The sequence below is a fragment of the Columba livia genome, chromosome 2 (assembly GCF_036013475.1).
Source record: "Columba livia isolate bColLiv1 breed racing homer chromosome 2, bColLiv1.pat.W.v2, whole genome shotgun sequence".
In the NCBI taxonomy this organism is placed as follows: Eukaryota; Metazoa; Chordata; class Aves; order Columbiformes; family Columbidae; genus Columba; species Columba livia.
The window spans coordinates 63625088-63651984 of NC_088603.1; the positions used below are offsets into that span (position 1 = coordinate 63625088).

General features: G+C 43.1%; 1 protein-coding gene across 5 annotated transcripts in view; it reads left to right on the plus strand.

The window, feature by feature from the left end:
• Positions 1-11789, plus strand: part of NFATC1 (nuclear factor of activated T cells 1) — a 113389-nt gene extending 101600 nt beyond the window's left edge. For 3 of the 5 annotated variants that reach the window (XM_065052265.1, XM_065052267.1, XM_065052264.1), the window contains exon 10: positions 10576-11789. In XM_065052265.1, coding sequence (XP_064908337.1) covers positions 10576-10625 — 50 coding nt within the window. In that variant the 3' untranslated portion in view covers positions 10626-11789. The remainder of the gene's footprint in view (positions 1-10575) is intronic. The other 2 variants (XM_065052262.1, XM_065052263.1) reach the window with 1 other exon arrangement.
• The last annotated feature ends 15108 nt before the right edge of the window (positions 11790-26897 follow it).

Consider the following 26897-nt stretch of genomic DNA (forward strand, 5'->3'; position numbering starts at 1 on the left):
CCTTCCCAGCCAAACTGACTGGGAGTTCCCTCATGAAAAGGTCTTTATCTAGTGTAGTTAGTGTGGTACAAAACCAATGCAAGAGTATCCTTAACCACTGCCAGAGCTCTTTTCCAAGGAGCAGTGACAGAGACAACCTGCTCTTTGAACTGCAGTGTTCTTCAGCAACAGATGCTGCCATGGTTAAAATAAAATCATATGGCACTATGTACAGGTCGCATTATGGTGATGGCCAGGTCATCATGCTGCAAGCAAATTTATCGCATGACAATTTCCCTGCGTCATCTTTTTTGCAGGCTGTTTGCAGCCACCAGTACAGATTCTCAGATTTAGCCCTGCTTCTGTGCCCACTGCTGAAGATTAGCAGCTGTTTTCCATCACCTAAGGACTTCCCCCAGCTAGTGCGACCTTTCCCAGCATAGCCCTCAACAGGATCATAGGTGGATTTCTTTTCCCTTATCAAACACATTAAAATTTTTATTAGCCCCAGCCAGCCTTTCTCTTCCATCAAGCAGCGTGTGGCCACTCACTGAGTCATCTCATGGCCATCTGCCTGAGCCAAAGTCCTGTGAAGCAAAGGTTAGCAAGCAAAGCTCAGCCTTCACCAAAGCCTAAGCGGGAATGCGGCCCAGCAGTGGTCGCTCCCAAAGCAGCACATAGGCACATCCAGCACTGCAGATGCAGCAGCACACTCACTGCCCTCTTTGCTAGATTATGTTATAGCATTGATCTTTTCTGTGTAGCACACACTTTGAGGTTTGCTGATGAAAAGTGGTATAAAGGAAAGAGGTGGTGATGATGGTGATTATAATAGGGCAAGTAGAGTCCATTAAAAAAAACCAAACAAGCAAACAACACAACACGCACATACCCACCCCATAAACAAACAAACAAACCCTCCTTGCTCAGAAAAAAGATCAGATAGACCCTGTTTTAACCTATGTCCAGGACAATTTTAGAGTTGAGACCTGATGTTATTCCTGCTGAAGTCCATCAAACTTTGAGGCTGGTTGGCCATTCTCTGCCAAAGAAAGACAATGGCACTTGGAAAATACTCCTGTGTGACCCAAGGTGCTTGCTGCTTTCTTTTCCTTCCTTCCTTCCTTTCTTCCTTCCTTCCTTCCTTCCTTCCTTCCTTCCTTCCTTCCTTCCTTCCTTCCTTTGCTTGATATGCCCAGCTGCACATGAGCTTTTTTTTTTAGGAACAGCAGCACAAGGTGGCTCATTTTGGAGGATTCCAGATGATCACTAGGGGCCACACTATTATTGCATAAAGTCAATTAAAGAGCATACGTGCACATCCCATTGATTTGATTTAGAACTAACAAAAGCTTCAGTAATGTGCAATTACAAGAAACTTAATGACCCCTTTATATTGAATGCAACTTCTGTGGCATCTAATATGCTTTGATGAATTGCTCATTATGTGCAATGTTGGAAAAGCTTCTAAAAAGATTAATAATTGTATAATCAATAGAGAAACTCAGTCTTATTTAGCTTTTTTTTAAACTCTGAAATCATTAACTCATAGAGGTTATAGATCCTCTCTTTCTCCCCCTTTTCCTCTTGTACCCCTGGATTTTTTTTTTTCTAAAGCTAATCTGCCACTTTTCCAGTATGTGGAGAAACCCCTTCTTGCATTCTGTAGAAAGGTCTGGTCTGATATGGGATTGCCGTGAGAGTTCCAACAGGCTTGTGCTGGCGGCCAGCAGGAATCACCAGTGCTGGGCTGGATGTGTTCACATGGGGCGATCCTTTAGCAGGGCAGGAGGTCCCCAAGTAGGAGGTCCTTCAGCACTGGGATCAAGGCTTTACAGTGTGGTACAGATCCACTCTCACTCTCCTTTTCACTGCCTGTAACCTTCAGGAGCTGTCAGCCCTTGGGGCCATCAGCTGGGCTTTAACCTTGCTCTTATAGCCATGTTGTTGCCCACACCCCAGTTGACAGCTGGTTGTGAGGTAAAGCAAACCTTGTGGGATGGGATCAGAAATCTGAAAGTAAAAAGGAAAAAAGGAACTTTCATTTCTGTTACATTCAGGGTTTAATAAATACTGCCAGGGACGTCTGGAGGCTAAAACACAGGCAAATGTAGAATTGCTTTGAATTCATTTCAATTTTGAATCCACTCTCATCATGCTTTAAGGCATGATTCATGAGTTTTGAATGCCAGGGTCTGATGGCACTATTTTACTGTTGAGCACTAAACTGGAAAGTAAAACTGATCACCAAGATCAGTTTGTATTACTGCATTTCTTATAGTGGGGGCAAATTTCTGTTTTCTGTAGCAAAGTGGTGCCTGCTCTTCCTTATTCCTTCCTGACTGATATCCACAAAGCTTCCAGCAGCCCCATCTCCGGGTTTTGGCTGCCTTAGGTAGCATTTGCATAGTTCTTCTGTCATGTGGAAATTTTGTGTAAAACGTAAAATATGTCTGTTTTGTTTCCCTTACAGATGCTCTTAGGAACGTAAACACATAATTTTGGTTAAAATGTGGTTTATTGGTCTGTTGCCCAGCCCTACCCTCACATGTGTTATGTATGTGTGTGTCAAACGTGGCTTGCATTGTACCGGGGCAGATCCTGCAGTCCCCGTGCAGCCCAAACCCCAGCTGCGCCAGGCAAGGTTGGCTTCAGTGAAGGCTACTGAAAATTCCTGTTGACTCTCTGATTCTTTGGTATGAAAGCTAAAGCAGGTTGAGCGCAGCCTCCCTCAGATTGAGAGTTAAAAATTATCGAAAATTTAGACCCCCAGTGTCTTGGGAATCACTGCAGCTCTGGTGATTCCTGTGCTAATTCCCAGCACCTGGGGAGCTCATATCTAATTGTTTGCAGAGGAAGAGACACAGGGCGTTTCCACAGTTGCATATGGGAGGGATGAAAAAAAAATCCAAACCCAGGAGTTTTGGTGCAATAGGATGGGACTCATTTAGTCTGGGCACCTAGTCAAGAGCCCTGGTTAAATTACAGCTTCACAGTGTTGTCATTGCACTGCAGTGAGGAACCTTTCCCAGTGGCCCTCCACAGTGCAGCCGCTGTGGGAGATGTTGCATTATTTGGAGTTGTTGAGCTAAATAAGGCAGAGGGTAGAGCAGGTAGGAAAATGACTCCATATCAATGGCTGTCATGCACAACAATACCTTCCATCGTGCCAAGCCAATGTTCGTATGGGAGGATCATGTTTTATTAAAACCTGCTACTTGTTGTCACTCACTTGCTCCACTGTCCTATTCACTGTCTCCAAAAATAGCATGTCCTGTGGTGGTGGCTTATTATGATTAAACAGATAAAAATAAATATAAGGTTTAAACACATCCAGGACACCTGAGGTAATTCAAGATCTGACTTCTTATGGAACGTGTGAAGTTATATTTTCCATTGCTTCACAAGACTTGTTTTGTTTGGTTTTTAATTCAGTAAGCTTTAATGTGATCTGTAGTTTCACATTACAGGCTGGCACCTCAGGAATTTGTATTACTGTTTTCTGATTTTTTTCTTATTCACAGGAAAATACTTACTATCTTTGAAAAAAATAATTTCTCTAAGATAGTCCTATTTGTTCAGTGATTTAGGTAATAATTCTATGTTGTTTGCTGCAGCTTTCATATGTCAGAAAGAGTGTTGCTTAGCGGTAGTGAGGAAGCAGATACCATGATAAAAACTTTAGGATTTTACTCACGTGATGGACTTTATATCAGGAGCTTAATTTCTTTACTCTCTGTATATGTGTCTATATTTAGCAATTTTTCTGTTTAAATAAAATCTGCACATGGAAATAAGGCAAAGCCTTTTTTTCCTCCTGTATTTCTACTTCTGCCTTAATTTGCAACTTTAAATTCATCTTCAGCGATGCTAATATGTGGCATTTAACCTGAAATGAAGGGCATATGAGAGCACAGGAGCCTAATGGAGCAACATGTGGCATCATTGGTGGAAAAATCCAGGGGAAGTAATTATAGACAGCAAAGTGAATGTCATACTATGAAATGTTACTACAGGTAGCGTGGTGTCAGCATCAAACTCGTAGACTCACTCCAGAGTTATGTTTCCCTCTTCCTGATCATATGCTGAATAGTGACAGTGTGGTCAGAGCTATACCCAGTAGAGAGGAAAACACAGTCCCCGCTCCTCAGTGCTGGTGAGCAGTGAGGTGTTGTCGACAGTGGAAATTCAGAGCACTTACACGTACGTCCATGCTGTGTAATGAGGCATGTGATGATCCCTGACCTGGATGTCACTTCAGTTGTACCGATGCAAGGCTTGACCTGAGGTAGTGACTTCTGCTTGAAGACACATATGATGAGTCAAACTGAGGCAGTTTTGATTTCAGGACTGGTACTCTTTTCTGGAGATTGCTCAAATGTGACACCTGGCTGTCCAGTTTGACCAGTGTCAAACAGAGTCCAAACTTGGTATCCAAACATACATTGCTGAGGCAGTTACACCTGTCTGAAAGATGAAGCATTATTGCTTGGATATGGCAGAATCTGGGTGTAATTTCACACAGGCTTTTCACACATGTGGCTTGAAAGATGCAGGTGGTATTACTTGTGTTTTCCATGACACGTGCACCAGTCAGAGCCGGTTGCTTTTGTTCCTGTTTGGTGAGAGAACATTACAGCATCTGAACCTCCTGCTTAGGTTCTGCTCCATGGTAGAGACAGTGGTCCCCAGTGGTCACAGGTGGATATGAAGTAACAAGCAAAGATTGGTTAGTCAGCTGTGGAAAAAACCTTGATGTGAACCTGAAGGCTTAGCTACCTTGGGACATGCCATGTGGCTCTTCCTATTGAGAAGGAAACCAAAAACCATCCTGAAGGAACCAAGTTGATGCCATCATGCTTTGCGCAGTAACAAGGACATACACACGTCCAGTGAATTATGAGGTGTCAGTTCTGTGCAAAACCTCTCAGTGCGCTTTTGCTTCAACTTTGTCCTTAAAAAACAGTGGAGTGGAGAGCCCCCAAAATCGCTTGTGAAAGACGAGCGTGCAATTCAAAAGGGGCACAACAGTAAATACAACCCACAGCTCCTCTACTCACTCTCCTTCTGGAAGTCTTTCTGGGATTGAAGTCAATGGAAAGATGGCTGTCAACTTCCACAGCCTTTGCTGTGCAATGTGTGAAGAGGCAGTGGCTTAAACCGGCTAGAAACTGGCTAGAAACCCTTAATGTTACTGCTAAAAAAGTGAACAGAGATGGGATATGTTTTCAAAGTGCCATTTTTCCATCCTAAAACCATAGACTCAGCTCTTTATAATTGTGGGTTTGACCATGTCTGTCAGCTCACCTTCCATTTTTCAAACTCTTGGGAACATTCACCTTTAGGAGTATGAAGTCTTACAGGCTCTTGTATTTGTAGCCCCAAAGAGCTCCCTGGTTGTGGAAACCCTGTGTATGTGCCTTCTCCCCATTCCCTCCATCACTGACCTTGTAACTTCTTTGATCTGAGTGGGATCAGTATAGGAGCTGGAAGGCACAACTTTGTCTCAGAAAAACAGGTACTTTATTAAAACAAAAGGCCACAATGTTATTCATATTAGTAGTCAGATACAAGGAAAGCAAAAATCTACTGAAATATAAAGTTTTCCCAGTTGATGGAATTCATGTACAGCCAACAAATGTTAAAAATATTCAATTTCCTATGAAGTTCACATCTATATATGGAACCCACATTTGTTCAGATATATCTGGCTATCCTGTTCCATATAGGAACACAAACTGTTGCATCAATAAGACACTGATTTTGCTAATTAGTAAAGCAAAAATTTCCATTGCAAGGGCATTTTAAAGGCAAATTAAATACAAGAAGAAAATACTCCTTATTAAAGTAAAATGTGGTGTAACAGCTCACCACATCCTGCTACTGTGGCATCTCCTGTTTAGCAAAGGAAAGGTTCCTCTTTCAGACTCCTTGACAGGTAGAGAGGTCATGTGTTACCTACATTTCTCAGCACTATTATTTTTTTTACTGTCAGTGGAAAAGCTAGACATGACAATGGAAAATACCAGTTGAGGGAAGGCATTGTGGGGAACTGTAGGTGTTAGCTATAAAAGTGACAGTGCCCCCCTCCACAAAACCAGCAGAAAAACAGTGAAAAAAATCTGATGACAGAGGTGCTCTGGAAATCATTGTACTCAGCTGTTTGACCTGATAGAGATCAACCTGTTGCTTGAAGGGATGTGTTGTGCTAATCTAGGTGTTGAAAATTAAACATCTTGCATGCTGTTCCAGATCTGCTGTTAAGCTGTACGTAGGGCCTCGCAAGCCAGAGAATTCTTTGGGTCTCATCTGTCCTGTCTATCAAATGGGTCTTTTTGAGTACTCAGGTTGTGCTGTTTTAAAAATGAGTGTAAAGCCCTTGCAACCTTTATTTGAAAAATGTTGTGCTCATTCAAAACACAACTACTCCTGGAGTGGTACTACAGACATGAATGGATGTGTATCCAAGCAGCAGCGGAATCAAAGACCAGAATTTGCTTTAGGAATGAAACTCAAACCCAGGCCAAAATGCTGCTTGCACTGAATGCTGCTGTTCTGTGGAGCACACACAATCCTCTTGTAGTAACAATTTTGTAAGCCAAAATTTGAGCATTCAAGACAGTAACCAGCTGACTCTCCTCAAATATGTAATAAAGATTTTGTTAGAAAGGTGGGAACTAAGAGAAAAATAGCAGTTATTTTGTCTGCATGAGCAGCATATCTTACCTCACTGGGGAGTACTGCAGTGGTCCTCCAGGACTGAGTGGGGCCCTGAGGATACCAAGGGGAAGGGGATGGCAAAGGAGATGGTGTACAGGGAGTAATCAGCTCGTTCGCATGATACATTAATTAAATTACCAGTAAACAAATTTAAAACAACAAAAAAGTACTTTTTCCACCAACACATCCTTAAACCATGGAACATATTGCTGCAGGAAACAGTGAAAACCAAAACAGGTTCATTCAGAAGGTTATTAGAAATCTTCATGGAAGAAAGTTCATTAAAGTTCACTAGAAAGAAGGATGCAGACATCTTGCCCACGAAGCCCTCCAGCAGAGTGAAGGTGTACTAGAGAAAGCAACACTGATGGGGTGCCTGGTTCCTGTGCTCTTTCCCAAAGAGGGCTGCTGGCCAGTGTGGTAGATGTGACACTGGTACAGATGGACTTACTGGACAGTAGAGCTGTACTTCAGTAACAGAATTTTTGATTTGCTGTTGGGAAGGACAATTGTGGGTCAACCCACAACAAGAATATTTGACGTTTCCTTGCCAAAAGAAAAAAAAAATCCATTTTGGGTCAAACAAAATATTCCAGATCATTCAATTTGATGCAAAATAGAACATTTCCTAACAGAAACGTTAAAACGTTTTAGAGTATTAAAAGAAGCAAATTTTCCAAAAATTTGAAATAAAAAAATATTGTTTCTAAAGACTGAAATTATTTGAGGGATGTAATTAATATTTTCATGTTATTTTGACTGACCTGAAACTTCATTTTCCCTGCAACAAGTTTTCCATCAGCACCTTTTTCTCAGACTTGGAGGAAGAGAGAGTGTCAGAGGGCATCCTTCTAGCCAAACCCGACATGCGTCATCCAGCATACTTCACATGCGCTTGCCGCCTGGTTTCCCCCTGTTCCCACCTGCTGGAGGGTTTTCCTTCCATCTTCGGGTGCCTCGGCGGGCAATGTGGGAAAGCCCGCTCTTGACACACTTCCCCTTTCAGTTCTCATGTTTAGTGCTCTCTGCTCGCGTTCTGCTTCTGCAAGATCGGCTGCTTTGCCGCGTCACGTATTGCCACACCTGAGCCTTCTGCATGCAACCTGGGCCCTCTCTGTAGGTTTTTTCCACTGCGTTATTGGGAATTTTTGCATGTTCAGTGCTGCGATGGGTAAAGGGGAACAAGCAACGATGAAATAGAGACCTGTGTCTGAGCTGATGTTGAACATTATCTCAGTGTTTTTGGGCCTGTTTGATTGTGAGAACTGGTTGCACTTTGGTTGTCTCCTGAGTCCACACTGACATTGTCTAGCAACTGTTGTTGAACAGCTGTCCAATGTTGTTACACGAGGACACCAAATTTGACTGCTACTCATCAGGTTAGCAGAAATCCACCTCTGCTAAGGAAGTAACATACGTTAGAAACGAGAAATAAAGCTGAAGGTCTAGTTTGTATTCTGTTGCATCTGATGACAAAGTTATGAGTGATTTCAGCTGGGGACAGATTGGTTTGGCTGCTGGGAGCTGGAGAGTGTGTGACCGAAGCACTGTGGTGGTCTTGTGGGCTGAGCCAAGGCAGGTGGGCTCCCAGCTGAAAGGAAAGGTCATGTCATCTCCAGGGTGAGCCATGTGTCCTACAGCGCTTGAGTGATGGGATTCAGCTGAGGGTACCTAGCGTAGCTGGAAAGGGCCTAAGACAATTCTGGAGATGGACCTTTAGGCTCTTAGACGCTCATGTCATCAAGTTGCTTCTGAAATACTTTCGCTAAGGGCTTTAATAGGGGAGAGCATGGGCTAGCAGGCTGGGGAATGTTACTTTAGGAAGTTTCACTGAATGAATCAAGCAAGAGTACCTCAGCATGTGCTACATCATTAGTCTGAGATTCAAGATGCCTGAGTACTAATCCTAACTGAGATGGGGAGCTCTTCAGCTTTTCCACCTTGATGTCCCTGTGACATACCAGTGATACTTATGTTCACATTTTACAGAAACACTGTTAAGGATCATCATGTAATGTCTCTAAACACTAACTAACTGTACAAAGACTGAGGATTGCCTTGAGTAGTATCTTAATTTTATTTTATGTAACCGAAACTTTAAGGGAAAGTCGGCAAAACTGTGACACTGTCTGGCCTATATGGGGGTTTGTTTTCAGTGTCACTGTGTGTTTTTGCTGCATACCCAATGTTCCTTTGAGAAGTTTATCAAAGAAACTATCTTTACAAAAGCAGAAGAAGTGTGCTGTTTGCATTCAAGGTAGAGACTCAGTCCTGAAAGCTGTGCGGAGTTTGATGGCGTGTAAATGGGTAACACCTCTTGCTGTGTTTGGATACATGCAAGACGGTCTTTGCCACAGAGCAGGGCTTGCTGTTTACATTTGCTTCCGCTGTTTGGCAATATTAAAGATGAACTCTGTGACACTCTCAAGAGAAAGAACTGCTTTGTCTTCACATCTTATTTCCATACCATTCTTAGTTTGCTGCCATAACTAGGTAGTTACAAATACAGCTGATATTTCCTTTCTGAAGTACAGTATGCGTATCCACTGCTAGAAGTGGTTTTGGTGACTGGGACCTGTGACACAAATCCTGACTGATTCATGTGCTGCAATTACTAAATGGGCAATAAGTGTGCAGAAAATTAAAGAAAACAAACACAGGCAAACAAAACACCAGAGAACCCCATGCAAAACCTAACTGCTTCAGGAAGTTGGTTTTAGACAGGCTTGGTCTTTTCCAATAAACAAATGGAGTTATCTGGATGGCTATGAACTGCAACCCACGAGGAAAGGAAAATGCAGGTGCTTCCATGACGTGGGTACATGTTTCCCACTCCCAGCAATGTCAGGAAAATTCAGAAGCAGTGAGAGCCCTACCGATGGCATTTTGTCTATCTTCATGTAAATCAGGTGGTGGCAGTCGCTGCAGGGAGGTGGGGTGGAAATAAAAGGGATGTTGTGTAGTCCACTGTAGATGGCCTTTGCCAGGTTCAGTCATTTCCTGTCCATCTGCCAAAAATCACAAGCTGATAAACGGACATAATTGGAGTGTGGGAAACTGTATTGCTTGATGATATGCAGGGGAGGGGTAAAAGAATGAAAGAAGACTTGTGAATAAAGAAAACAACACTTTATCAGCGGAGATGCAGTCTGACTGGCTGATGCTGAGATAATGGACCTTGTTTATTCTTTCCTCTGATTCTTGCCAAGGGTTTAACTTGCTCGTCCATCTGTCTGTGCTGACAGGACTGAAGCCTGCATGTCCATGTGTGTTGGTCACCACAAAAGGAGGGTATATATTTACATGTGTTACCACCTTCAAGGAATGGACAAGCACATAGCAGTTTCTTCTTTTGTTCCTAATAGTGTCTCACGGTGGAAAAAAATCACCACGTCAAGTCATATTCTATCTAAGTATTGCAGCTGCACATACCCAGGCTCAGTGGCTGGCAGCTTTCTGCCATCGTCACCTAACAGGGCTAACATACTTTCCAAACAGCTCTTTTTGGGGAAGGGGTAGATTATTCAGTGGTTCTCTTTGTTTTATATTTTCAAGCCAGTTCTAGAGCAAATTAAATGTTTTATCTGTAACTGATTTTAAATGTTAAATATGTTTGATGCAATCAAGGATCCAGAATGCTGCAGTTCTTGTGATGCCTAGTTTTATACAGTATTTAGCATGTTGATAACCTTGGTTAATCCTGCCGTTTTGCACTGTGATCAGGCTGTACGAGCTATCTTGTGATGTTACACTTACTGTTCAGAGCTGTACTGAGGCCGTCAAGGAACAGATGCAAGTTGGGGGGGCTGTGTACTGAAGTGACCCACCTGCAGCAGTGGGATGCTAATCAATTCCTTTTGTCTTTTTTCTTTGCAGTAAATGAAATTATAAGAAATGACCTTTCCAGTACCAATGTCCATTCATAGCTTTCAGTATGGGCCTACTATGAAATCCACACATGCTTTTGACTTAGCTGGCATGTCAGCCCAATTAGAGAGATACCGAATAAACTGAAGACGTTGCCTGGTACCACTCTGATCTTCCACCTTACTGAATGTCAGGAACTGAAGATTTACCTCTTGCTTACAAAGAAGTAGCTCCTCAACGTCAACTGGTGAAACAGCTTCTTAAAAGAAAATCATCTCAAAAGAAAGGGGAGAGAGTATGCTCCAAGACGGCGAATTTAATGGGACAAAACTAGGAAATTCAGCAAAATCTGAGTGCTTCTTTCCAGTGCTGAACTTTTTGGCATGGCACCGCTGGAATACAGCCCTGTAAGTGCCTTATTATACCAGGTTGTGGCATCAGGGCATTTTTAATAAGCTTTGAACTTGCTACCATTACAAGTGTTGGTAGATGTAGAGACTATAGAGCTTGCATTCTGGAGTGTGATATTGGAAAAAAAGTATAGGACTCTGCAGCAAAGTAGGGGAGAGTAATCCCTACTCCAGTGAGGTGCGTTTATGAATTCCAGAATTTCTTCCGCTTTTCCTCTGCTGTAATGTACAGCCTATTGCCTTATTCTCAGTGCATTTCAAAAGCCTCCTGATTTGTCATCATCTCAGCATTCTTTTGCGTATTGTCTGTATTATGTGCTAAGGAATCATAGGGTTGTTAGTAGTAGCATGTTAAGATTTTGATTTTAATCCAGCTTCAGTCATAGCACAAGTGAGTTGAATAGCACAAAATAAAAAAAAAGGTTGATGGACAAAAAATCGAAATCTATCTATTACAAGATAGATGAATGTGTATGCATGTACATACATACTAGTATATATGCATATATTTATATATGACAAATAATATAGATGATTGCCTAGTGAGGGCACTGAATTTAGCAATAATTTCAATTTCTGAGAATGCATTTCAGATCCACAACAAATATTTCAGCTACTTCTTTTGAGGGTTTGTTGCATCTGAAGCAGGTATGCATTTTCTTTCTTCATGCAGTTAAGCAAGCACTTTAGATAGGCAAGAAGGATGCATACAAGATACATGTTATTTACCAAATGACAAAATAAGAGTTATAGTAACTGTAAATACCATTATGGAAGAGTGTAAAATATTTGTTCAGTTATAATGTTATTATTCCGCAGAAGCCTTATAACTCTCTGCTACATGTATGAAAAAGAATATTACCAAAAAAGCCACAAAGGTTTAATATGCAGCACTGTATAGTGTGTTTTCAGATTAGCTAATGTTTCTGGAGCTACAGGTAGGCATGTAGTGTAGCCTTTAACATTGTACTTTTTACAATCAGCTGCTTATTATATAACTAGCAACAACCTATTATTTCATATAACCAAAAAAAAAAAAATAAAATGAAAACTGAGAAAAAAGCATGACTTAAATTAAAAATGTTTAACATTAATATTGTGCCTTAGGAATCTGTGCCCCCTTCTGGAAATACACCTGAACTACACCTCCATGCTGGGGTGGCTCCTTAACCCTAATGCAATGAAGTTTGAACAGGTTTCACAAAAAGGTGAAATCCTTCTAAGCGTTTTAAAACATTATTCTGTACAATTATGTCTTACTTTCTTTAGTAAAAAAAAATGAAAGCCATATTTGTCACATTTGCACATTACTGTGAAGACATGAGAATATAATATGGCTATATGTACATAATATGCTGTTATAATAGTCTGTTATTCCTCAACTGTTTAATCCCAGTTATTTACCCTGTATTTAGCATTGTAGACATTGCATGAAACATTTCTTATAGACTGCCATATGAAAAGTTAAAAAGCTTGACAGATGTCAGCTTGACTTGTAGCTAGAAAATAGATAAAATAAAGCAAAATGTTTTGCTGAAGCTAGTCTTAGAGTGGTTCATTTTATTATATCTTGACAAGTCCTCCTTTCTCATATAAAATAAGCATTTTTACATTATATATGTATGTATCTAAATACATATCTCCATCTCTTCTATTTGAAACTGTTTGCATCCTGCGGCATCCTGCTAATATAACCATCTTAGTATGGAAGTGAAGTCTCTTGTCAACAGACTCTCCTTTATCTTCACACACACACCCCCCCCCCATTAAAGATGTTGCTGCCAAGGAGAGAAAATTACATATAATTCTCAGATTTTCTTCACTCACTATTTCAGAAATGTGAACAAAGTATGCATGGAGGAATCTCTGTTTATGCCAAAGCATATTTTTATTCACATACATACTTTGGGTGAAGCTTTTACGATACAGGACAATACACACACAGACACACCATCCACATGTTCACATTTCAGCAGTAACTTAGCAAGATTTTCAACAGTATGGTATGGATATGTTGCACCTCCTTCATCCTTATTTTTACTTTCCTCTTTGAGCTATTTTGGAAAAAAACAAACCCTCACCTACCTGTTACTTTTAAGCCTGGATAATGGAAGATTATGCATCTCTTGTATATGTATTCATAAAATAAAAATGAAAGCAGAAATGTTTCCTGTATGAGGCTGCTATCTTGTTTTGTACGTGTTATGGTTGTTGCTGGCAGTTTATGAAAATGGTTTTCATCAACCCTTTTTGAAAACAAACCAAAACCAAAAAGCCACAACACTCTGAACTTAAGAGCATAGTCCTTACAGGTACATTCAAGACTTTGGCCAGGGGTGATTCTGACAATTAAAAAGAGCCCTCTGGATGGATTTTAAGTGGTGAAACAAACTCCCTTATTAATCATGCAACAAGAGTACTTGCATCTCTATATACTGCTTGGACAAGAGTTTCTTTTGCTCTCCCTGGAACTATTTCTGCAATGCGTGAGTGGCTAAAGGTAGGCTTTGGATCTGTGGTCTTCAGTGTGATAGACACAAGATGTTTTGTTAGGCTGAAGGCTTTCGTAGCCCTGCAAGGGGAGAGCTGCCCACAGACTGGCTTGCAAATGTGTGATGGATCTATAGAATGGATCTGATCTTGATGACTTGTCCTACTCCTTGAATCGCTCCACTGCGCTGCCCCAAAGGAGAAGGGGCAACAGGAGGGTGTCAGCCTAGTCAAAGCTCAGCTGAACATGGGCCTGAGTTTCTAATCACCTCATCAGGTGGTGCATTTGTATGTACTGACACATGACACCCCATGAAACAAATCATACAGAAAACACTGGAAAAACGTGAGCTGCTTCAATTTTTCTAGACCAAAGGCAAATTATGAAGTACATGAGCACGACAGCATCCCAGCTGCAGTGGTCCTGTTTTAGGTAAGCATTTAAACACATTTCAAATATTCCTCAAGAAGAAGGAGACACAAGTATGCATTTAAGCCTCTGTTGAATGATTTTCTCTGCCTTGGGTTTGTCTTCCTGTGAGTACAGGGTGAGACACCATGCTTGCTCTGTCACACCTGTGTTCCCCAGGGCTGCTACCAAATCCCTCACAATTTGAGGAGAGGCAGATGCTCCAAGCCCCATTAAAACACAGATACCGACCAGCTCTTTAGAAGTCAGTCAAAATGTTCCTTCTCTGCTTCTCTGTCTAGAGGGTGGAAATAGTGATATTTACTCCTCATGTGGATAGAGTGACCCATATTGTTGGTGAGGTTCCTGGAAAAACGAAAATACTGAAAACTCAGTCACAAATTCCCTGCGTCTCCCAGAGACTTTGGCATAATTTTATACCAAAGCAAAATGTCTGATCACAAAGTGAATTAATCCAAACAAGATACTTCAGTCACTGTGCTACCTGGCTTCCTCTGAGCTTCCTCTCTCATTTCCACATATCCCCTCCTCAAAGCACCACAGACCCAAGCATGGCTACGTTAACCACATCTTGACCAGACTTCTTTAGGCAAAATTAGCCTTTAGCAAAGTCCTAGCTGACTATTTTCATTCATAATAAAAGCAGAAGGTGAATCCCACACATCCATCTGGTACTGTTTGACTAAATAGCCTTGCTGGAGTCATGCCTTTGAGATTTTTCCTTTCCAGCTGAAAATGGCAAATTTCAAGGAGTTAAATTTCTTGGACAGAGCTGTGCTGCCTTGAAGCTAAACTTTCCTTCACCATGTGTGTAATTTTATTGCATTCATCACTGTAAATCTATTGAATTTGTCTCAGTAAAAATAAAACAAAATCCCTCTCATCAAGTATGTTACAGGGGAGTGTTAAGGTCAACGACAAAAGAGCTTGGTTTCTGTACTTCTTTTTTAAACAAATGGGCTAATTTTATGTCATAAGCAGTGATTAGACTGTTCATCAAACTAAAGTGAGTCCCATCTTTTCCACCATTGCACATGCTTGCCCAATACAGAGGTCAAGCATTTGCCTGTTTTAATTTGCCTGTATTGTTTCCTCTTTCTCAGCAAGTTAATGTTTTTCTTCTTTTAGCCTCTTTTAAAAAAAATAAAAAAGTTTTGATTCTATTCTTTTCAGGTAGCCAAATAATTTGTTCAGAGCCGATCACTTACAGATTCTCATACTGTTGGCTTTAATTACAAGCCATTCTTGATTCCAAACCCAGCTTTTTTTTTGGCCGAAGAGACTTTATTTTTGGACTGTGCAAACTTGTGGAGTTTGAACAATTCAAATGGTTACATTTGCACGATTTAAGGTGACTGGTAGTGTACCTGACCCTTGCCGTCAGCCATGGGCACATTAGCTTTTGTCATTTAAACCGAGAAGTTGCTGACTGTAGCGCTTCCTTAGCTACTTTCAGTGACAGGCAACCCACAAGCCACTCTTTGCAGATGTGGCAGATTGATTTTCAGTTGTTTTAGGAAATACTTTTTTTTTTTCCATTTTCAGGGGAAGCGTTTCCAAAAATGCCATCAGCATCACTTCCCAGCACCTCTTCTGAATTAATTTCACACCTGCAGCTCCTGTACCCAGCCTGTTCCCAGTGCCACTGACAAAGGGCTCTGTGTCGAAAAATAACAGAGACTGGCGATGGGTATGGGTGGCAGAGCTGTCCAAGTCCAGGGCTTACTCACAGCCCAATGCCCAGTTCACTCACTTTACTGGTCTGTAGCTGCTCCCAGCTGGGCAGCCCTGCACCTCACACGGCTGTTGTTGGCCTCTCCTTGCCCAACTGAGGAGTGCCCTGGATGTGCTGCTGGGGCCACCATGTGCCTGTGATGCTGAAGGTGTTTTGAGTAAGCCCTTTGTGCCCAAATTGAGTGTGGGTTTGCCTCTGCTGACGTCACTCTCTTGGCTTCTCCATGGGGTTTCTGCCAGCTCCAGGACCATCACTCTGCTGTCAGCCATCAGGCTGGCTGGGACTTGCAGGCTGAGAGGTGTTCCGCCATGATGAGAGGTCCCAGGACATCATATTCTGCATTTTCAGATACATTTTTAGGCCTGGCACTAGTAACATTTACAAACCTGATTCTGGGGTGTGAAATCTCCAAGAACACCCATGGTGGGGGGGGGTCCCAAATTTCAATGTGTTGTTCCCATTCAGCTGGGGGATATTCCGGTGACACCAGTTTCATGTTATGGGGGTAAAGCAGAGACCTCTGGACCTCACCAAAAGATATTTCAGTGCATGGCAGAAGTTTTTTAACTGGAAGATTTGGGGATTTTCTGATCTGTTTTGTTTTGTATTTTTTAATAGGAAAAATGATATCTCCTCCAATATGAAAACTTTTCTCTACCCGCTTTTTTTTTTTTTTAGTGTTCTGATTAGAAAATACAAGCTGTATATTATTTTGAGTCATGTTGGTCCAAACTGCATCTTCTTTCCCCCTCATCCCCTCTTCACATCTCCAGGCTGGGCTGCTTTCCCAGGCAGTGGCTCACCCTCCACCCAAGCCGAGCAGCATAGGCATCACATGCATACTGCCTCTGCCCAATTTCTTGAATGCTTTCTTTGCAGGAAACTCCTCATGGATCTTTCCTGACGCTCTGGCCAGGACTCTTTCCTGACTCTCCCAGGGCTCCTGCCTGGGCCAAAATGATCCAGCCCACTGCTTGCCTCCTCCTGGCAATCTCTTCTTTTTAGTTTTTTTTATTTTTTCACCATAAGCTTCTTCTATATTTTATCCTATAAAGCAGATTGACCATAGTCAGATGATGACACTAAATTGAGCACACACCTTTTAGCATATTGAATTAACTAGTCCTGTGCTTTCCACCCGCCCCATACACAGGCAGACGCTCCTCAGGTTTTTAATGCCATCTGCCCCATCAGCATATCAGGGTGGTTCCCATTCAGCAAGAGGCTGAAATGCCGGTTACATGCCCAGAGACGGTGTTTCTCACCGGTGATACGGGGAGGTTGGCTCAAGGGACCTGTTGAAGGACCTTGCAAAGGACCTTGCTAGCCAAGCCTCCCCGTTCCGCTGCTGGATGGGCAGGGCTGAGGAAGGGGCACCAAGCCTCTTGCTCTGACCCACAGCAACTGCCCTGCCCTGCCATTGACAAGGGTCCATCCCCCACCATGCCTTGTGACAAATCTTTGACCACCTTGTAATTTAGTGGTGGTAATGGTGTTGTTAAAGAATGTGTGTTGCGGGGTGAAGAGCAGGAGAGGCAGAGGAAGGAGGAGAAGCACTACATTGCACTAATCTGCTTACCATTAAGGCAGCAGGAGCCATAAGCCTTTCACTCCTGGTGACATCGTGGGCGGGGCAGGGAGGGGAGACCCACCACAACACAGCCCTGGGGGTCCTGGCCATGCTGCCCTGGCCAGGAGTTGAGTGTGGGCTTGACTGGGCATGGGCCTAGAACAGCCACACTTCAGTGCACCTGTGGAAACAAACCCTGTGCCAGCATGCCCCTGGGATATGCCTTGGGGAGACCGCCTATCACCCTCCTTCTGGCAAGTGCCAGTCAGTGATTAAAGTGCATTTATGGTGGTTTCTCCAAACAGCAGCTTAGGGGGGACAAGGTTGACAGGGGTCCAGGGCCAAGGCTGCACAGCAGCGGTTGTATGTGGGAGGGAGCAAACTCTGCCTGACTGCTGGGATGAGTCTACATAGGTGGGTGTATGAAAATTTGTCTTCTTAACTTTCCAACTGAACAGTGTGGTCTGGGCAGAGAAGCAGCAAGCAGGGGGAACCCCAACAGTGTTTCCTTGTGCCTGCTTGTCTTAAGGAGCAAAACTGCCCTTTCAGCAGGGAGGTACCCCTGGGAGCAGGAGGCACCAGCTGGTTTTGGGATGCTCCATTGCAGCTGCTCACATGACAACCTGAGCATCTACATGAAGATGCAGGCTGGCGTAGGAGTTTCTGGTTCAGTTTTCCCTGCAGCGCACATTGCCATCAACGCTTTAGAAAGTCGATTTCAAAAGTGGTGAACAAGATCAGAAGACTCTCGCTCTCAATTTGGAAAGTCAGCAGTTTCAGGGTTTAACTTGTAGAGTGTGAGTGTGTGGGTGTGCGCTGGCTGGACTGGATGGGAGCCAGGTGCTGCTCTCCTCACAGTGCCACGTGCCCACTGAACCACAGTGATGAAGCACCTGACCCACACCCAGGGCCACCTTCTTTGCAGATGAACACTTGAACATCCATGTAGTCATTCAATAGCAATGATCGTATTGCTTCAATGAAAGGTAACAGGCACCAGAGACCTCTGGCAAGGCTCACAAACACAGGGCGCTGGAGGAGCACCAGTCATCCCAGTTCACAGGGAGAGATGCTGCCTTCAGCGACCAAGAGAGTCAGTCCATTAGCAGGATGTACCAGTGAAGCAGATCACCACATAGTAAAGAGAATAATAAAAGCTTGGATCCAGTAAAAAAAATTTGGTCTACCCAACCACTTCTAAAATACATGGGTGTACCAAAAAGATAAGTAAAACTTGTTGCTAAAAATAATAATGGAAAATGATTGCTACATTTGTCGTTCACATGTTCATGGACTGTATAAGCTTTGCAGGCCTAAAGAATTAAAGAGTGTTTGATTGACTAATAATGTTAAATAACTTCTTATATAATACAATGTATCCCTAAAACATTTTTGTGGTTCAAGTATGCACATTTCTGGTGACTCAAGTATGCTATCTGAGCCCTAAAGCAGTGGTCAAGCACAGTGACAGCACATCACTTATCACTGCTACCCACTGGCGCAGCGGTTGACCTAAAACCCCAACACTTCCTTCCCTCACAGCCAGAGTTGTGAAGTGTAGGATAACAAATGCGACGTACACCATCTGCTGACGCACGTCAGTCCCAATGCAGATTACAGCACATTCTTGCATCATATCACTATGCTGGGTGATGGGAAACACAGGAAGGCCCTTTTCTTTCTAGGCAGATCTTTATCAGCTTAATGTGTCTGAGCTTCTTCGGTAGGAAGGAAAGACACTGAGGCAGCCTGGCCCAGGGGTTTGTGGTTTTACATGCTAGTGCTTTATCCAGACTCTTGTGGCTAGCTCGGTGGGGTGTCCCCAGTTTGAGGGCACTTCTCAGAGGGTGCCTGTGTTTGCCTTCCAGTGCAGGGGACCTCTCCTGCTGCTGGCTGCTGTGGACACGCTGCCAAAAGCTGCAGAGCTGCCACAGAACCAGCCTGGTCCTGGCAGCTGTCACGGTGCTTGGTGAAAACTCTTTGGGATTCTTTGATCCAAGAAATCAAGATTTGAGTCTTTTTGGGCCTTTCTTTAAAGTTCTTAGAAGGGCTGATGCTGCATAAACCCCCTCGTTTACTAAACCCAGTGAGCTGCACAACATAGCACTGGACTGTGCTATGTGAAGGCTCTAAATATCTGTTTCTAGGATTTTTTGTGTGTCACAGCCATGCTTCATAACCACGAAAAGGAACAAGTTTGAGCTTCTGTGGTCACACATCAGTTAATCTGGACTGATACTCAGCTGGAAGATAAACCCAGTTAGTAGATGAGGTTCTTCTCTCTTCCCATCTTCTCCCACCATGGCTGCCTGTAGCTTGGCATGCAAACATCCTTTGGCAAGGCACCACATCAGCAGCTTCCCTGGCTGTGCTGTCAGAACACCGTGTGCTATGCATGCATCCCAGTGAGCTGCTGATGGTCCACCAACCCCTGGGCAACCACAAAGAACAGAGGGAAGTTTGTACTTCAGGAGGTCCTAGGTGCTGTGGGCATTGGAACCAGACCTGATGGGATGCCAGTCACAACATGACACTCATCCTTGGAGGGCTTTGTGAGCTCCCAGTTGCTTTGTAGCTTACTGAGCATGGTGGCATTAGAGGTCCAGGCCTGTGCATAGCAATCTTGCCTTCTGGATGCTGTTCCCCAGCATTGACCTTCCACATCAGGATGGGGAAAGATCAGTGTTTTTCAGCTGTTTTCTGAGTATCCACCTGACATTACTCAATGGAGTTCAGTTAGTGCTCCTTCATAAGTGAAGCCACACATCCCAACATTGCCATATTCTGTCTTATAGGTTACCACTGGAAACACTATTAGTGTTATTTTCAGCTGATGGGAATTTTCCAGATTTTTTTTTCTTCTCTAAAATTTTGTATCATAATGCCAAGTGTTTAGGTACCATGGCATTTTTCCCCCCTACAAAACTGGGTTTTTTTCAATTAGTTAAAGAGCCAGCAAAAAAAAAAAAAATAAAATCGAACTTTAGAGGAGAAAAAAAAAATCTCCTTTTTCAGTTGGCTCTATTGTTCACATCTTCAATTATTTCCTTCTTTCTGCAGACCACAAATTTTGCTCAGTTAAGAGGAACAAGATTGATTTTGATCTTCTGCAAGTCTAACTGTAGTTATTCCTGAATTATGCCTGAACAAGTGAGATCAGAATTGGGCTCAAAACGCTGGTTCTCCGGAGTTTTATGATTGATGTTATACAAGAAACACTGAGCAGGTAAAGAGAATAAAGGACAACTTGCTTATTGCAGTCAAAGAAAGGGTTAGTGCAGTAGCTGCACTACATGTACTGCACTTTGGCTGTGTTGCAGAAGAATAATCTTATGCTCTCCAGCCCCATCCTGAATCTCTAGAGACAGTAAAGTTGCATCGCTCTCAGCTGATTTCCAGGTTCCACCTGGCCCATAGTTGGGCCCGTAGATACTGAATATAGGCGCTGCAAGGCCCATCAGTCACTCGTCCTGATCTGGGACGTTTGACTGAACTTGTGAGTCTGAAGTCATGCCTGATTCCCCTGTCTTCCCAATCTGTTCCTCTTCCTTCAGCAGGTCAGGGACTTACCTGCATGCCACAGGTAGCACTGTGGTGGCAGTCCCCTAGTTTCCTGCTTCTGGCTTCTGCTAGTTTGAATCCCAGAGAGACAAATCTGGTATAAATGCTGCTGTCTCTAGTCTTATAATATTGCAAGTTCTCAGAACAGATACTACCCAAAGCAGGTGTCCCTGCCACTTGCTCCTGCACACAAATGGATGCACCTCCCGGAGGCGGTTGCATCTCCTACCAGGAAGAATTGGGCCAACACTGACTGCTGCCTTCTCCAGCTGTCAATATCTCTGTGATGGAGAGCCAGCCTAAGCCCAGTCTGATCCCATGGCCTTTGCTAGCTTTATTCCTACTCTGCTAGCACGTGTGGCTTGTTTCACATGGAACTGGGATGCTTCAAAACCAAGCAATGATACATATTTACACAGCCTGAAAAAGTCCAAAAGTAATGCTGATCAAGGCTTTAGTCATAGGTAGAATAATGATAAAAGATTGAACACATAGAGAGGAACATGCCCTAAAATAATTCTTGTGTGGTTTTTGTTTGTTTGTTTGTTTTTCCTTGTCTTGCTCTTCATACTAGAGGTTGGGTTTGCTCCTTATTTTAGGAAGAAATTATTTGTGAAGTTCTGTATGTTTGTTTTTTGGTTTTTTTTGGTTATGCTGTGTAAAAATAGAAGTCAGCAATGACTATCAATATTTATTCATTAAATAATTATTTTAGAAGGCCCGTAGCTACAGCACAATCTTTTCTCTGTATAGTTTACATCATGATTTCAAATGGCAAAAGGAAGCTTTGGAAGGAGTGTTCTGTCCAGAACTTCAGCCAGGGAATGCAACCTTGTTCCTGGATTTAAAAGAAGAGGGTGGGAGGGTGCCACTGCAATATTTCAAGTGGCTGCATGGTGAGGAAAATGGAAAAACTAGTACTTCAGCCTTGGTTGTGTTCACTGTTTACTGACAAATCACTGAGTGTGATGTTTTGGTTTAACTCTCCTTCACTCCCATGTGGCTGAACTTTACAGGCATTACTGAAGTGCTTCTGTTCCCAGTGGTCTAGAGTCCTTCTTGCTCTGCCAATACAATTAAGCACAGTGGATCCAAACCTGCCCTGTTGGAAATCTGTGGGGCTGTGACCCAAACCAGACCTGCCCAGCTCAGTTTATGCTGCACTAGACATGAGCAAAGGCCTCGCTGTGGAGCAACAGCCTCCAACCAAGATGCAACACCACCGTAAACAAAAAGAGATTATACTTGCACTACGAGTTTTGCTTCACTTTAAATTGCCACCAGAGATTTGTTTGCTTTATTAGTCCTTTCTTGGCAAATTTTTCAGTATTCTGGTTTTGAATGTGGGTACCTAAATTGTTTGTCTGGTCCTGCAGTTTATGGTCTCTGTAATAATATGCACTGCATTTTGCCATTCACTTAAAGCCCTAAACAGAAGACCTGAATATTCTGTTCAAAAATCTGGAAATTTGGCTCAGCATCTCTGAGGATAGATTTAATAATTTAACAAAAAAAAAAAGAAAAGAAAAGAAAAAAGCGGGGGAATTTTTGGAAAGGCCATGTTACACTGTCATAAAACAGTCTCTGAAAGCAAGGCAGTGTCTGCCTCTGCCAAACAACTGCATTTCATTACACTGGAACCACGTTTTAGCACTCAGGCGGCTTGTGTAAATACATTTATAGTGCCCCACCACCACGGACAGACCTGCTGCAGCCTCACCTTGCATCTCTGTTGTTTCTGACTGGTGCTGCGGGGCAGGTCCTTTCTGGCCCTGTGCAGGGGGCTGCTGCTCATTCCAGGGGATGCTGGAGGCTGCATGGGCAGGGGTGGCTGCAGGCACCCACCAGCCGCTAATGCATGAATCTGTTGTTAAAGAAGGGAAGTGAGGAACAACTTCTGCAGTTAGAAGCGCAGAGGTGATTTTGAGTAGGTAAAATGCCAGAGCTGGTGATGTGCCAAAATGGGTTTTGGCCAGGACACCACAGCTTAACACCTGCAAGGATACAAGAAATTATGCGGGATCAATTATTTTGAGCACTTGGGGCCTCCTGTGTTGCCTTAAAGCTCTTCCCTCAAGCAGCGTGGCACTGAGGTGCAACATCTGGTCTGCAGTCAACACCAGAAACATCATCATTATGGACTGGTCCAGTGAAGACTCAGCCTGAAAACCACAACCGAAGGAATCTCCAGCCCCACACTGTGCGAGGCTCTCAGCCCAGTGCCAGCTGATCTGGGGATGGTGGGGACTAATGGAAAACCTCCCCTGTGTGCTGTCAGGCGCAGCTATTGGGCCAGCTTAGTTACTGTAACGTGTGAGCTTCGGCAAGAACGTGGCAAAAAAAAAGAGCGAGCTGACCACAGGCAGATTTCTTCCTAACTGTGTCACTGGTGAACGCCATAATTCCAAGCCGGAGGTGGGAGAACGGGTTTGTTTTTACAGGAAACCTGTCGACAGAGAAAAGAAAAATTTGAGCAGAATTTAGCAACTGGCTGGATTTGGCAAATAATTTCATCTGGAGAAAATAGCTAAAATAGTTCAAAATTGGGGGGGGGGAACGGGACGCACACACGACAAGAGAAATTCTGAAAATCTGTTATTTGCACATCTATCCTCCAAAGAGCTTATATTATACTGCCCACTACCAGCTGGCCCAAGATTTAGGTTGCCTAATATTTTCCGTTATAAAAGATTCTTTCAACATTTTTATTTTTTTAGAAGCTCTAACACCTCCATTGTTTGCAGCAAGCCCTTACAATTTGGCAGGGACAAAGCCCCTGGGCTAGAGAAGTGCCTTTTCTTTCATCCATGAAATACCAGTCAGGTTTGGCTGGATTTAAAAAAAAAAAAAAAAAAAAGTTAAAAATCACCATTTCCCTTCTCTTTCTTATGTGCCTCAAGAAAATATGCTGGCAAGCTGCCAGCCTAGCAAGTGAACGTGAACGTTCTCATTAAATTGAGCCCAGGTTGTCACCAAAGCAGCCGTCCAGACTCTGTTGGGAATGTCTGCAGGCTTCCAGGGCAGCTGCAGCAGCAGGAGAAGAGCTGTGGGAGACCGGGCACCACCTCGAGGAGTTTCCCCAACAGGAGAAGGAGACAGAGAGGGGAAGCAGCTCCTCATGCTCCTCCTGTCACTGATTTAAGAGACCTGGCAAGCCAGTCTCTGTGCCTTGAGGCTCCTGCCACTACTTCTTAGGCTGGGAAGAGTAGAGCCAAGTTCTTGCTCAGCCAGCTGTGAAATAGCAACACTAAGCCACACTCCTCTTTCTCCAGCACTTTACTCTTCTCCTCAAAAGCAACAATCTTATCCTACTCTCCCCTAGTCTAATTAATCCTTTGGTTCTAATTGTATGAGTCTATTACTTGATGCTGAACAGAGAATGGGTTTGGGTTTTTTTTTTTGCAGCACCGAAGAGGGTATAGTTGTTTTGGAAAAGTTTCTAGTTTACAGGTTGGAATGGGACCAGCCCAGAAGACAATGCAGGAAGAGATGAGAGCCCAGGAGCCAGACTTACTAGGGAGGCAGCTTCCAAACAGTGGTCAGGAAACAGAAATCGGACCATGTGTACAGAAATGAGCCCAGAGAACTAATGGGGGTGGAACGGGAAATGGGAAAATTTGGACAACGTTGTGCAGGAGGCCTGGGGAAGGTCTGGAAGATCTTAAATAGCCAATATAATCCACTCCTGGCAGATGAGACTGTATTATGAAAAATCGACATTGAGTGGAATACAGAAAGATGAGCACTAAAGCAGAAAGCAACACAGAAATACATCATTTGGTGATCCCCTAGTTTAGCTTTTGGCCTCCACAAGTGACATTGGAAAGGATGGCATACAGAAGCTCTGCAGCCAGAAAATTCCTGCCATTTGTGAAAATCCTAGTTCAGTCCTAAAGAGTAAGAAAGTGGTTTATGCCGCAGAGTATCAAGTTTTATAAGTCTTCCCAAATCTGTTAGTATTAGCTGAAAATTGGATTAAAAGCCAAACATCACAATACACCACACAGAAAAAGTTCAGCTTGCCTGTGCAGATCTCTTCACTCCCATATATGTGTAGCTGTCAAGAGAATCTAGCTGACTTCTCAAGGGAGATCCATGGAAAAGCTGTTGGTGCCCATTTAGGAGGTTTGGTTGTTGCCTGTAGACAAGAGGGAGAGAAGAACAGAAGATCACCTTAGCTCTGTCATCCTGCCCTTGCTCTGATGGACATGGGTGCAAGGTTCACTTATGGTCTGACCCTTTGCTCCATCCAGAGATGGAGCACAGTGACAAACCGACAGCTAGGCTCGCCCCACAGCTGAACTTTGCTGAGAGGTGTAACTTGCTCCAGTTGCCATAGTGGACCAGGGCTATATTGCTTTTGCAACCTGTGCTGTTGTGTGCACAGAGCATGTATGCATGAACTAATGGGCTGGTGCTAACTTACCATTCTTTGCATGGCAGTCCATTGTGCCAAGTAAATGCAGTGGTAAATAGTTGGTAAAACATGGAAGAAAGACTGAGTGGTAGCAGTGAGTTGGTGCCTTCAGCTCTGCTTAAACATTTGCTTTACCCTAAAGATGGGTTTCTAAGATAAATGACAGGTAGGTGTTCAAAACTATGCTAAAGCTTGGCTTTGGTTTGATGCCCTTTTAGAAATAAAAGTCCACTCTCACATCTGCATTCAGACAGAGTCAAATATGTGCCCCTCAAGGGAAAATGGCAGTTCAAAGATGGGTCTTGGTACTGCTTCCAATTTAAATATTGTGCATTTTCCGCTTCAGCTGGATATTGTATTAATTAGCACGATAACTTCTGGAGTGCTACTAATAAAACCTACATTCAACAAATTTGGCAGTAAAAAACACTGAAGCAAGCCTCAGCAATTCTTGAAGACACAATGTAACTATGAGTACCTGAAGACTCTTTCTTTGGATTGCAGGAGTGGGATAACTTGTCAGGAATGAGTAAATTGGAATCAAATATGTCTAGAATTCAAACTAGCTAAAGACGGAATAATCAAAACCATCAAAGCCTGGTGCATAATGGTTTGAGACAAGTGGTCCAGCAAATATTGTTCTAATATCATCTTAACCACAAGGGCTCCTCAGATGTGTTTCTTGAAGATGTTTAAGTTAGCAAAGAGTACTCATCATTAATCTTTCATAATGGCTTTTGGGAGCCACAGTTCATTTAAATATTTTACATTTTTATTACTTATGTATGCAGGGCAGCAATTAAAGCTGTCGTGGTCATATAATGAAGACTAATGAAAGCAAGACGAAGGCAGGTTTTCATTTTCTGTCAACCTGAATATCCATCTGCTTCTGCCATCTCCCTGCCCCCTTCCCGTCCCCCAATAATTTTGTTCGTTGCTTGAAAGCCAGCTCCCCGATCCCTAGGCATTTAAGCAAACACCTTCACAACTGTCCAGGATGAACTATGAAGACTAAGTGGTTCTTTCTTTTCTGACATAGAAGAAGTATACCTCTAGCTAATCAGACAAGTACCGTAAAAGGCTCAGTCTTTCTCAATGCAGTAAATGTGAGTGATGCAATAACAACATCTTTATGGCATGTTTTCTTGGTCACTGTGAAGTAATAGTTTTGGAGGGGAGACAGGGATTAGTCACCCCACAATTAGTCATTCTGCAGTGCAGTGTGATACTTGAGAGATCTGTGTTTCAGAAATGCGGTCTTGCAACCATAGGACCTATTTTCAAGTACTTTCTGCTTTCTCCCTCTTTTAATTGGCAAGAGTTTGTAGAAAGAAAAAATATTCACTATGTTTAATGTGCTTCTGTACTCGTGTGTCTCTGTTTCATCTTCATACACTCTTTTATTTCCCTTTCTTGGGATCTGTGAACAAAACCTCAGTTCAGGCAGTGCCTCCATCCCAGCTTGCCTAAAGGGAGACTTCATCATCCCAGTCAGGCATCATAATGCTAGTGCTGCAGAAGGCCAGGGAGGTCATATACATTAGGCCAATGCTCCCTCACATGTCTCCAGTAGCCTGAGAGCCCGAGAGGGGCCATTGTTCATTAGCACTTGGTGAGTGTGGAGGGGCTGATGGCTGCTGCAGCTTGCGCCCCTGGATGGAGTTCTGTGGGGAGCTGGGGCACTGGGAGACATTGTCTTCCCAAAGGCAATTTATGGC